Raw genomic sequence first — 13441 nt, 5'->3', positions numbered from 1 at the left:
ATTCTTATTTTCAATTACTGCCTAGGAACGGTGGATTAACTGCCTTTTTCAGGGGCAGAACGACAGATCTTTACTTGTCAGCTCAGGGATTCAATCTTGCAACCTTATTATGGTTAACTAGTCCAACACTCTAACCACCTGCCTCACGAAGAGCCCACCTGTTACGCGAATGCAGTAAGAAGCCAAGGTAAGTTGCTAGCTAGCATTAAACTTAATCAATCATAATCACCAGTTATAACTACACATGGTTGATGATATTACTAGTTTATCTAGCTTGTCCTGCGTTGCATATAATCGATGCAGTGCGCATTCGCGAAAAAGGACTCGTTGCTCCAACGTGTACCTAACCATAAACACCATGCCTCTCTTAAAATCAATACACAGAAGTGTATATTTTTAAACCTGCATATTTAGCTAAAAGAAATTCAAGTTAGCAGGCAATATTAACCAGGTGAAATTGTGTCAGTTCTCTTGCGTTCATTACACGCAGAGTCAGGGTATATGCAACAGTTTGGGCCGCCTGGCTCATTGCGAACTAATTTGCCAGAATTTTACGTAATTATGACATAACATTGAAGGTTGTGCAATGTAACAGGAATATTTAGACTGATGGATGCCACCTGTTAGATCAAATACTGAACGGTTCCGTATTTCACTGAAAGAATAAACGTCTTGTTTTCGAGATGATAGTTTCCGGATTTGACCATAGTAATGACCTACTGTGCGTAGGTAATAGGTAATGACCTATTTCTGTGTGTTATTATATTTAAGTCTATGATTTGATAGAGCAGTCTGACTGAGCGATGGTAGGCACCAGCAGGCTCATAAGCATTCATTCAAACAGCACTTTTGTGTGTTTTGTCAGCAGCTCTGCTGTTTATGACTTCAAGCCTATCAACTCCTGAGATTAGGCTGGTGTAACGATGTGATGTGAAATGGCTAGCTAGTTAGCAGGGTGCACGCTAACAGCGTTTCAAACATCACTCGCTCTGAGACTTGGAGTAGTTGTTCCCCTTGCTCTGCATGGGTAATGCTGCTTCGTGGGTGGCTGTTGTCGTTGCGTTCCTGGTTCGAGCCCAGGTAGGAGCGAGGAGAAGTACGGAAGCTATACTGTTACACTGACAATACTAAAGTGACTATAAGAACATCCAATAGTCAAAGGTATCTGAAATACAAATGGTATAGAGAGAAATAGTCCTATAATTCCTATAATAACTATAACCTAAAACTTCTTACCTGGGAATATTGAAGACTCATGTTAAAAGGAACCACCAGCTTTCATATGTTCTCATGTTCTGAGCAAGGAACTTAAACGTTAGCTTTCTTACATGGCACATATTGCACTTTTACTTTCTTCTCCAACACTTTGTTTTTGCATTATTTAAACCAAATTGAACATGCTTCATTATTTATTTGAGGCTACATTTATTTTTATTGATGTATTATATTAAGTTAAAACAAGTGTTCATTCAGTATTGTTGTAATTGTCATTATTACAAATACATTTTACAAATCGGCCGATTAATTGGTATCGGCTTTTTTGTCCTCCAATAATCGGTATCAGTATCGGCGTTGAAAAATCATAATCGGTCGACTTCTAGAAATGATCCATGGTGAAATGTATGAAGCGTTTGTATTTGATATCCTTTGTTAAAGCCACATTTCCATACAAAATAAAGAATAAGCAAAAATAGTGGCCCCCCCACCCAGAAGAATAATAAAAAACCAAGGAGATAGGAACCCTCCTTTTTCATGGCAAAACAAGCAGAAACCCTTCCGCTGTCAATAATATATTTTCCCCCTGTATGATAATTAGATCCTGTTCAGTCCCCCCTCGCCCCATCTGTGTGGCACATCCTCCTCTTTCTCTCTCTCTCTTTTCCTCACTTGCGCCTTCTTTTTCTCTATCCCCTACTCATCACTCACTGTCACCTATATGCTCCCAGCCGTCCAACCTATAACCTCACTCAGGTTCAGCTGCAGTTCAGGCGTGGGAGGGGTGTGTGAGTGTGTTGTTGCGGACTGTAGGCTCTCTGCCTGCGCTGCAGATACAGGGCTGCTGCTGCCATGGCAACAGAACTAGACTGGCTGGAGCTGGAGTCCTGGTCTCAAATGTAACACTCCTGTCATCTCTCCCACTCAAGCCTTACCACATTCTCTCCCCCTCTCTCTTTCTGTTTGTAAATTTCCCCAATTTCCTACTCTTCCTCCAGGTGTCTCTTTCTCTCTTTCATTTTATTTACATCTTCAGCATTCTTTCTCCAGTTTGTTGAGCTCTGTAAGTCGCTCTGGATAAGAGCGTCTGCTAAATGACTTAAATGTAATGTAAAATGCAGTGAAGGGAGAACCATGACAAATATACACGCACAAGGAAACTCTATGGTAAATCATCAATACGGAAAATAAATACGTCACCCTTGAACATATGCCATTAGTGTTAAGTGTTTGTTGTTCTTGAATTACGGTTCAATTATTGTTCAATAACTGTGGACCAATGAGATGAATAAAGGTGCTAATAAAGTGCTGTAGAAGCATTTATCAAATTTCACCTAGGATTGCCACGGAGAGCCAAGAAGGCCTATGAAATGGTAAGCAGATGTTGTAGACAAATATTGGATAAAGTGGGAGGTCAGCTTGTGCAATATAGCCGTGCTACGAACCTTTGAAGGAAGCTTTTAATTAATGCAAACAGTAATTACATAAATGTCGCTAATTAAAAATCAACTGTAGCAGCGTGTTAAATCTTTGACCTGAGGTCTCAGAGGACAGGAGATAACACTGGCACACGTCAGTGATAACCAATTACCCATTAGTAACATCAAAGATCGGTGGCAGTGTTTGTCTGATATGAGGGTCAAAGCTTTGCTAATTCTACTTTCTCCATGTTCGATGTCATGCAAAGGACAAGGAGAGAGGGAGACGATAGTATGGCTCTAAGTAAACCGACTACCTTATACACTAGCCACTTGTGTGTATGTAATGTTACCCATTTAAATGTGTGTGCGAGTGCGTGCAGGGTTGGGTAGGTTGCTTTCTAAATGTAATCTGTTACTAGTTACCTTTCCAAAATTGTAATCAGTAATGTAACTTTAAGATTACCCAAACTCTGTAACATAATTACTTTCGGTTACTTTTGTATTGCGTTTCCCTTAAGAGTCTTTAGAAGAAGACATAAATTATCCATCAAATGCATTTGGTGTGTCATCATAGTAGTCTCTGACTTGTGGTCAGGCTCGCTCAGGTAGAAGAAACTTAAACGTGCACCTTTTTTCAATGCTGAATTGAATGTCATTGAGAAAACAGAAAGGTGTCACAAAACATCCTTTCTGAATTTAAAAGTAATCCAATAAGTAATTATTTTGTTTTTCTGTATCTGTAATCTTATTACAATATTTTTGCTGGTAAAGTAACTGATTACAGGTAGTACCGTTTTTAGTAATCAGATTTCATGTAACTGATTACATGTAGACTAATCAGTTACTCCCCAACCCTTTGCAAGTGCATGATATGTGTTTATTTTTGTCAAATCCCTCGCGGTGCAGATCATAGGAGAGACTCTTATCACAGAGACGGAAAGGGGGGCGGGCAAAATGGTTTTTATGCACGATGGCGCACGCGCGCAGCCGGTTTGTGTTCAGTATAACATAAGCTATCACCTTCGTTGGTTGGTAGCACTGCGCTACTGTATAATAAGAAGGGTAGGTCGCCTATCTGCGTGGAACTACTATTCCCAGAATGCAATTGCTGGTCTTTCTTTCCGGAAAACATCCGCTCAGGATGGACACACATGAACTCAAAAGGTACAGTGCAACTACAGCGACAAAATGTGCTGTTTTAAGGACATTAATGCAGCCGTTCTGTTATAAGGGGACATGTGCATTATATTATGCGTACTTTAAAATAACTCTGTGACTAAGCAATTTAATATCCGCTGACGTTGATGGCTAACCGGGTTAGCATTCCTATTGATAATCAAAGTACCGGGATTGTTGTATTTATCTGTCCGCAGGGTTGGAGAGGGAGATGCGGAGAAACACGAACCGGATGAGAACAACGTTTGTTCACTTACTCTGGGTCCGGGGTTGATGTTGGATGGTTCCACGGTAGCCTCTCGTTTTCTGCACGTGGAGTTGGAGCTGAACGTTCACCTTCGCCGGCTCTCGTTCAGTGAGCCCGTGCACTACATTTACAACCCGCTGGAGTATGCCTGGGAACCGCACCGCTGCTTCGTTGAGACTTACTGTCGTGGCGGACAGAGTATTCTCTTCCTGGGGATGAACCCGGGACCCTTCGGCATGGCTCAGACCGGGGTAAGGATGTGCAGGCAGGCCAAAGAGAGAGCCCAACAACTCTCACTTGATAGCTACATTGTTAAGTTAGCCTACTTCAATTCAAGGCAAAAGGTTAATAGTAGCCTCCTAGAACTTTTGGTTGATAGAGGACAATATAAACGTTTATTAGCACTTTCTCATATTCACCATTGCAGAATGGAAATGTCTGGAATAAGGCGTACACATAAATAAGTCAACATTGCCCACTCTATTTAAATCAAAGTCAGGGTAGAATAGTTGTATCATTATCCACCTAATCATCAGTCCTCCTCTGCTCTCAGGTACCCTTTGGTGAGGTAAACTATGTCCGTGATTGGCTGAAAATCACTGGGGAGGTTGGACATCCCCCTTCAGAGCACCCAAAGCGACTAATCAAAGGTCTGGCCTGCATTCAGAGCGAAGTGAGTGGCTCCCGTTTCTGGGGCTTCTTCCGCAAGCTGTGTGGTGAGCCAGATGTGTTCTTCCGCCATTTTTTTGTACATAACCTGTGCCCACTTATGTTCATGGGTACCACCGGCAAGAACTTAACGCCCCCCGAGCTAGTCATTGGGGAACGTGAGGCCCTCCTGGCTCTTTGTGACATGGCACTGTGCCAGGCTGTGGCTGCCCTTGGCGTCACCATGGTGATTGGGGTTGGCAGAGTGGCAGAGCAGCGAGCGCGGCGAGCCCTCACTGCGGCGGGCATGGAGGTACGGGTGGAGGGCATCATGCACCCATCCCCCAGGAACCCGTTGGCCAATAAGGGCTGGGAAGCAGTAGCTAAGGCCAAGCTGGACGAACTGGGTGTCCTATCCCTACTGACCATGTGACCTCTAGCTAATCAGCCTCCATGAGTGAATACTGTATTTGCTGTATGCTGGCCTGGGGGTATAAGTTGCCCGCTGGGACAGATCTAGGGTCAGCTTACCCTTCCCAAATCCTAACCTTCATCTTTAGGGGGAAGAACACATCACCCAGGCCCTCTCACACAGCAGTTCCCCTCCAGAGCTCTCATGTTTATAGGCCATGCGGAGAAATAGTGCATCACAATGACTCTCCTCAGATGCTGTTATATCCATTACAGAAAAGATACGTTATGTCTATATGTACTTTACTGTGGTGTGTACTGCCTCACAGCATGTCGACAGGTACTCATCTCTGACCTTTGTGAGGACATTCTGTAGCATATTACCTGGAAATAGTTCCAGAGACTGTTATAAAGAAATTCAAAGTTTTTAAAATGATATCATTTACAACAATTAGAAGATTAAATATTTTCAGGATTACAGTAAATACTGTATACAGGTTTAGGAGGAGCTTGCCTTAGGTTTTTTAACAGCTCTGTTGCTATCAGACTCTGGTGATGTAACTGACCAGTTAGTCTAGAATAGGTTTTAGTTTGTTCTTCAGAGTTATTTCCACTGTTAAATGACAATGTGTTGTAATTTGTTAACAAGAAAAATAAGTCATGTTGCAGTAGTTTATTTTATTTCCTTCTCTGTCTCGACAGTGGTTTGCAAATTTGGAGTGAATGTGGGCTAGTTTTCTGTCCCATTGTAACAACATTGCTAAAGCAATATTTCTCATTTGGTCAATTTAGTACATGTTCAAGCCAACCATTGTTGCTTGGCTGATGCTTTATGCATGCGCATGCCCTGTCCTTACCTGTTACTTCTTAGCAGGTCTTAACGTGTTTACATCTTATCATTACTACTAAGTAAAATTCTGACCTTCAAGGTCCTAAACCCACATTACTGCATAGCTAGGTATAAAGCCATCTCTATAATGTTTGTACTGGAACGAAGCCCCAATAGGTCATGCATAATTAGAAGAAGCCCTTGACATACATGGCACTCAAATGGTCTTGCACAGTGCTGTTATACCACTCAGCTCTGCAGGAGGTTAAGCTTGTAATGGAAAAGGGACTAAAGTGTTCCCCTTGCAGGTTTCTCTCCGATGATGCTTCCTCCCTTACACAATATTCTGTACACCTCAGGCAAAATTCCACAGGTCAGGTGATCAAGCTTTCTGTGTGCCACTCTCCATGTGTGAACCTAAATCAGGTGGTCCCTTAATAAGAATGATCGTTTTAGAAATGCATGGAATTAATCTTATGCTATTGCCTTGTAATGCACTTTAGTGTGTACCTGATGTTAGTGTTTTAAAAAATAAACTCATTAAACAAAAGAAATGTCCTCACTGTCAACTGTGTTTATTTTAGCAAACTTAACATGTGTAAATATTTGTATGAACATAAGATTCAACAACTGAGACAAACTGGACAAGTTCCACAGACATGTGACTAAAATAAATGGAATAATGTGTCCCTGAACAAAGGGGGGTCAAAATCAAAAGTAATCTGGTATGGCCACCAGCTGCATTAAGTACTGCAGTGCATCTCTTCCTCATGGACTGCACCAGATTTGCCAGTTCTAGCTGTGAGATGTTACCCCACTCTTCCACCAAGGCACCTGAAAGTTCCCAGACATTTATGGGGGGAATGGCCCTAGCCCTCACCCTCAGATCCAACAGGTCCCAGATGTGCTCAATGGGATTGAGATCTGGGCTCTTCACTGGCCATGGCAGAACACTGACATTCCTGTCTTGCAGGAAATCACGCACAGAACGAGTAGTATGGCTGGTGGCATTGTCATGCTGGTGAGTCATGTCAGGATGAGTCTGCAGGAAGGGTACCACATGAGGGAGGAGGATGTCTTCCCTGTAATGCCTACAATGACAAGCTCAGCCTGATGATGCTGTAACACACTGCCCCAGACCATGACGGACCCTCCACCTCCCAATCGATCCCGCTCCAGAGTACAGGCCTCGGTGTAACGCTAATTTCTTCGATGTTAAATGTGAATCCGATCATCACCCCTGGTGAGACAAAACCGTGACTCGTCAGTGAAGAGCACCTTTTGCCAGTCTTCTCTGGTCCACAACAGGCCTACAAGCCCTCAGTCCAGCCTCTCTCAGCCTATTGCAGACAGTCTGAGCACTGATTGAGGGATTGTGCGTTCTTGGTGTAACTCGGGCAGTTGTTGCCATCCTGCATCTTTCTTTTGGTGTTTTTCAGAGTCAGTAGAACGGCCTCTTTATAGTGTCCTAAGTTTTCATAACTGTGACCTTAATTGCCTACAGTCTGTAAGCTGTTAGTGTCTTAATGACCGTTCCACAGGTGCATGTTCATTAATTGTTTATGGTTCATTGAACAAGCATGGAAAACCGTGTTTAAACCCTTTACAATGAAGATCTGAAGTTATTTGGATTTTTACGAAATATCTTTGAAAGACAGGGTCCTGAAAAAGAGACGTTTCATTTTTTGCTGATGTTAAATATTTAATTGCCATGACTTTGCTCTGGCATTATTAGAATGTTTTTGTACATTAACTCATTTCCATTATGTTGCATTTCTTTTGTATTGCGTAAGGCAAGGAATGGACTGTATACTTCATTCTCATTATTATACTAAATCAGCCAGTTATTTGGATTATACGCTATGGTTTAGTGGAACATTACACAGGAGTGCTATGTAACATGTTAATACAATGCTGTATCTTGAGTAATTATGGTGTTCATTGCATAAGCAGCTTAGTGGAAAGTACTTCCATTAATTCTCTGTTCCTCTTTTAACTCTGATCGCAATGGCTCCCAGTCATCAGGAGCTAGCAGGTAGAGAGGGCTGCTGCAGTACGGTGGTTTGATGTTGTTTGTCTTGATCCTGGATAATGCATAAATCCTACAGTCACCAGCTACGGGCCTCACCATTACAGGGTGCAGGTGTGTGTCTGAGAGAGAGAGGAGGGGCCGCCATCTTAAATGGGTTTGTCTGGGGGGAGCTTGATGAGGCAGGATGTGGTGTCTGTATAATGGCCATTCGCTCTCTCTCACACAAAAACTCTCTGACTTCAGAGCACCTGCACACTCAAAATCAAGTCAAATTTTCACATGGTTAGCAGATGTCAATGCGAGTGTAGCGAAATGCTTGTGCTTCTGGTTCCGACAGTGTCGTAATATCTAACAAGTAATCTAACAATTCCCCAACAACTACCTAATAAACTCACATCTAAAAGGGGTGAATGAGAATATGTACATATAAAGGCACACCCACAAGCAAAATCACACATATTCAAATGCACACACACTATCTGAACTCTGGTCTTTGCCGTGACACATGTAGCGAGAGTCACACATTCCTACTCCCCCCCACTCTCTCTCTCACACTTCTATATAATACAATTGCAAACAAGCACAAAAGCTCCCTTGCGTTCTTTATCTCTCTCATACATGCAAACACACACACAGAATGGCACTCCACCGCAGGGCTGAGAGCATAGCTGCAGTTCCCTAATGACTCCCATCCCTCTCTGTTCTGTGCCGCATTATTAATTAGCTCAATGAGCCTTGCCAATAGGACCCGCTCTGCGGATTAGAGTCCTGCGGTACAACACGCACACTCCTCTGCAAGTACCCTCCTGTGTACTGTCATGTGCCCTGGATGTGGGTCTAGGTGAAATTCAGCTGCTGTCCTGTCTCTCTACCACAAACCCAAGCTGTGCTGCAATGAGCAAACTGCCTGGCATGATGGAGGCTGACAATAGAGGGGTTTGTTTTTGTGTCACGGTGTTCCATTCACACATTTTGACACACAAATGTTGCTCATAGGTAAGACGAACGTATTATGTACAGTGTATTCAGCATATAGTAAATGGGGTAAGACAATAACCCCTCAAGATAGTCCAGTTTGATGCTTCAATCGATTCTGATGTTCCTCAGGTGCATAATTTTCAATTTTGAGACTGATCCTTTCAATGTGTGTTTGACTTGGTATTTGTGTCTGGCTTGTTGCTTTTCAAACATGACAGTCCACTTGACTGATGATGTGTGGGTGTTTGTATGTGCATTTCAGCATCTTACGCCAAGGAACAATGGCGCAGGACATACTTCTTGGCAGCCTGACCTCCCGGTGACCCCACGTCCATGCGTGAGGAAAGGACAGGGGAGCTAACGTTAGCCGGCGTGGGCCTGTCAGAGCCATCGATTCTGTGATGAATGGAGGTGGCGGTTATTAAACCAGAATTAGAGCGAGGGTGGGAGGAGGGAGAGGCAAGGAGGAGGGGGAGAGGTGATAAATGAAGGGGCAAAATGTTCTGCAAGAGAGAATAGAGGAGGTGGGGGGGATGTTGAGGGAGGTGGATGGCACAACATCAGCATCATCCCTCTTTATTATCCTCCAGGGCCGCCCGTCATACGGAGAGAGCGAGGGCACGAAAGGGGCACACCTAACTGATAGCCTCCACACTGTCCACACACACTAGAGGAAAGGGGGTTGGGGGAGTGTAGGCGGGGGTACACATTACTGATACCCCCCTTATGGAACCTTAAATTCTGCCCCCCTCTGCTTGGGCTGTTTCCTCCCCATTCCCATCACTCCGTTTGGCCTTCAGTGTTGAGATGACTGGGGTTTCTATTGGAATATTAACATTTTTAAATGTGCAGTTTTATCCAGCCTCATGTTTTTGGAAAATCTAGAAAATATAAATAGATTATTAAAAAAACGTCCTGCTTATAAGAAAAGGTTACTCTGAAATTAATTGGATAGATTCTCGTAAAATGAATGTTCTCATAAAAAAACGATTTAATGAAAATTTGAATGTATAAGTTTAATTTTCCTAAGTGTTTTGCTTATCATAAGAATTGTTGTTTTAAAGTCTTGTGTGACTCCCATTTTGCTTGAACTCTTCTTTTTTTCTGTGGCTGCAAAGCCCATCAATCATGGCGTGCTCTCGAGAGTGGGACGGTGCTCACGCGGTACACACAGATAAGTCATACAGGCGCAGGATATTAGTCGGATCAGCAGGGGGGAAAGAACAGTGAGGGTTCACCGTGCGGCTACGACACGGACGTACATGCACACGGTCATATGGGGGATTGATTTTTCTAGGCAAATCCATTTACCATCGGCCATTGCTGTTTTCAGTGTGTTTCGAGAAAATACGAGACAAGACAGATAAATTGTCACATTTCTGCACCATGCACTGTACTAATCACTTCCCTTCTCCTCTCTCTACCCCCTCCATCGCCCCCACTGCTCTTTTTTATTAGTGGTTTATTTATCAATGTTTTAGTTACTGTCGCTGCTAATTTCTGCCCGGGTTTGTCTTCATTACACCTCTGGAGTCGTTAGGAGAGAGCGTGCTGCTGGGTTATGTAGAGGCACCACACTGCTTCTCACTCACTTACTATGGTAATTCTCTGGCTTGGTAATGTCCTACCTCCCTCTACAAATTTAAACCACTCCCCACATTTTATCAGCTACAAGTTATTTGTTTTCCAGTCTAACCCAGTTTGTCTCCTTCAGTAAATGTGGATTTTGTCGATGTTAAGGTTGGGTTGGCCTGAAAAACTAGTTCCCTCAACACCGGACCTAAACTGTCCTCAACTGTCCACATAGAGGCCAAGAGACTATTGGCTAATGCTGGTTGTGTCATCATTATGAGCAGGTGAAGGTTCAGTGGAGTCTTACCCAGAGGCTTATAGAGAAAGGAATGCTTCAGTTCTCAACCATTCTCCAGTCATTACTGAGAGGAATAGAATGTCTTGAATAAATTAGACGCTGAGCCGACTGTGTGTGTGTGTGTGTGTGTGTGTGTGTGTGTGTGTGTGTGTGTGTGTGTGTGTGTGTGTGTGTGTGTGTGTGTGTGTGTGTGTGTGTGTGTGTGTGTGTGTGTGTGTGTGTGTGTGTGTGTGTGCTTGTGTGTGTGTGTGTAGTGTACGTGTGTGTGTGTGTGTGTAAGGCAGCAAGTTGAAACATTTGATAGTATGGCCATTGTATGCAAAGGAAAATGCTCCACATTATCAAGGTGTATAATTGCAGTACTTTTAGAAAAAAGGGTTCCAAAAGGGTGGCTGTCCCTATAGGAGAACCCTTTATGGTTCCAGGTACAACTCTTATGGGTTCCATGCAGAACCCTCTGTGGAAAAGGTTCTACATGGAACCTAAAATAGTTCTTCCTGGAACCAAAAGGGTTCTACCGGGAACCAAAAAGGGTTCTTCAAAGTGTGGGGACAGCCAAAGAACCCTTTTAGGTTCTAGATAGCACCTATTTTTCTAAGAGTGTATACTTGAAGATATACTGTATATTGGGAAAAAAGCAGCCTTGGTAAAAGCACACCAGCAGAGAAGAGTTTATTGACTAAATGTTAAGCTGACATTATCAAAAGAAGGCAGACTTATTTATGGGGCGGGGGAAGCGGGAGAAGCTCCGTGAGTTATGTGTGAACAAGCCTTAGGACTGTATACAGCAGACAGATATCCTGCTGCCTTGTCTCAAGTCTCTATGGGTTGAGAGCAATGTGCATTGTGGTGCGGCCAGTACTCTTTGTGGTATTTCAGAGGCTGTGGTACTGGCTGTGGCAAGCGACGATGACAGATTCTGTTCTCTGAGTTTCCAGATGGTATTCCTGAAGTAGTCTGTTCCTCTTTTATTTCAGCTTAAAATTATTCATTTGTTCTGAGCAATGAGCTGTCTAGCTGATGAGAAATGGCGGTGGCACGTAGATGGCAGCGGGCGAATCAATCCCTCACTTAATTAGAAATGCTGTGATTCCACTGTGAGTGCAGCTTTTAAAAACACATTCAGATCTGAATATGAGACCTGCCTCCGCCTAATGTGACAACCTTCATATGTGTGTTGCCAGATGTTGAGGATGCTGTGAAAAAGGTACATTTTAATTCATATGAATAACTTCAAAGGCATATTCATGACTCTGGAAAATACGGTATGTCGAATCAACCTACGGTCCACCACTACATCCTTCTCATATACCTTAAGATCTGAAAATACCTTCTGGATAGGTGTAAGCAATATGGAGGTAAATTGAATAGAATAGTACTTTGTTAGTCCATCCATTACTACAATCCATTACAAAAGAAATGTGTCTCTTGATCTGCTCCTATTCTCCTTCGACAACACATATCAGCTGCAGTGGGGTTCCCCTGGAGGGTGGATGGTTAATGCGTTTCTCAAGGGCACAATAACAGTGGATGGTAGCTATCATCTGAAGCCAGTAGTGCTCTGGTTTCACCCACCTTTATCATCCGGCCCAAGATTTGAACCAGCAAACTTTCAGCTACTGGTCTGCCTCTCAGTGTTCTGGGCTTAACATCCTACCAATACCAATTAAAACCTTTCAGATCAGACAGGGACAATAAAGAAGTGTAATGGCCGTTAGGGGCTATAGGTCTTTTTTTTTTTCTCTCTTACCGATCCATCTAAGAGCTCAACTAGGTCAACAAACAAAAAGCAATTAAGTGGGGCAGCAGCCTCCTTCAGGGAGTTGGTAATTAGAGAGCGGTGGGGACAGCTTCATTCTAAATAGGTACTAAAAGCCCCATCCATCATCTCCACTGTGAAGGCTCCCTCTCAGGTCATGTGATGAGAGAGAGAGAGAGAGAGAGAGAGAGAGAGAGAGAGAGAGAGAGAGAGAGAGAGAGAGAGAGAGAGAGAGAGAGAGAGAGAGAGAGAGAGAGAGAGAGAGAGAGAGAGAGAGAGAGAGAGAGAGAGAGAGAGAGAGAGAGAGAGAGAGAGAGAGAGAGAGAGAGAGAGAGAGAGAGAGAGAGAGAGAGAGAGAGAGAGATTTAATATAGCTTCTAATCAGCATCAACTTATTTGGGATACACTGAGCGAAATATCTTACTTATTTACTAAACGATCAGGCAATGGGTAGAAAAACATTTGACAAATGTACCACTTACCATTATTTGGGCAACAATTTAGAAGCTTAAAACCACTGGAACAGTGGTAAAGTGTATCTTGTCGCTGCCAGGAAGATGGTTCGGGAAGGCAAAGGAAATTTGAAGGGAGGAAGTTGGAGAATTACCGAACATCTGTCATGACTTCCGCCGAAGTCGGTCCCTCTCCTTGTTCTGGCAGCATTCGGCGGTCGACGTCACCGGTCTTCTAGCCATCGCCGATCCACCTTTCATTTTCCATTTGTTTTGTCTTGTTTTCCACACACCTGGTTTGCATTCCCTCATTATTAATCTTGCATATAACCCTCTGTTTCCCCCCATGTCTGTGTGTGGAATTGTTATATGTAAATGTATGTGTACTCCAGGCTGGTTTGCG

At 43.3% G+C, this 13441-nt stretch overlaps 1 protein-coding gene across 1 annotated transcript; it reads left to right on the top strand.

Annotated features, from left to right (window-relative positions):
• Positions 1-3644: 3644 nt before the first annotated feature.
• On the top strand, positions 3645-6505 carry smug1 (single-strand-selective monofunctional uracil-DNA glycosylase 1). Its single transcript, XM_035797086.2, has 3 exons — positions 3645-3800; positions 4010-4310; positions 4613-6505. The coding sequence occupies exons 1-3, from the start codon at positions 3736-3738 to the stop codon at positions 5138-5140; spliced, it is 894 nt and encodes a 297-aa protein (XP_035652979.1). The 5' UTR covers positions 3645-3735; the 3' UTR covers positions 5141-6505.
• Positions 6506-13441: the final 6936 nt, after the last annotated feature.

This window comes from Oncorhynchus keta, chromosome 21 (genome assembly GCF_023373465.1).
Source record: "Oncorhynchus keta strain PuntledgeMale-10-30-2019 chromosome 21, Oket_V2, whole genome shotgun sequence".
Lineage (NCBI taxonomy): Eukaryota > Metazoa > Chordata > Actinopteri > Salmoniformes > Salmonidae > Oncorhynchus > Oncorhynchus keta.
This window is presented reverse-complemented; position numbering and strand designations above follow the sequence as displayed.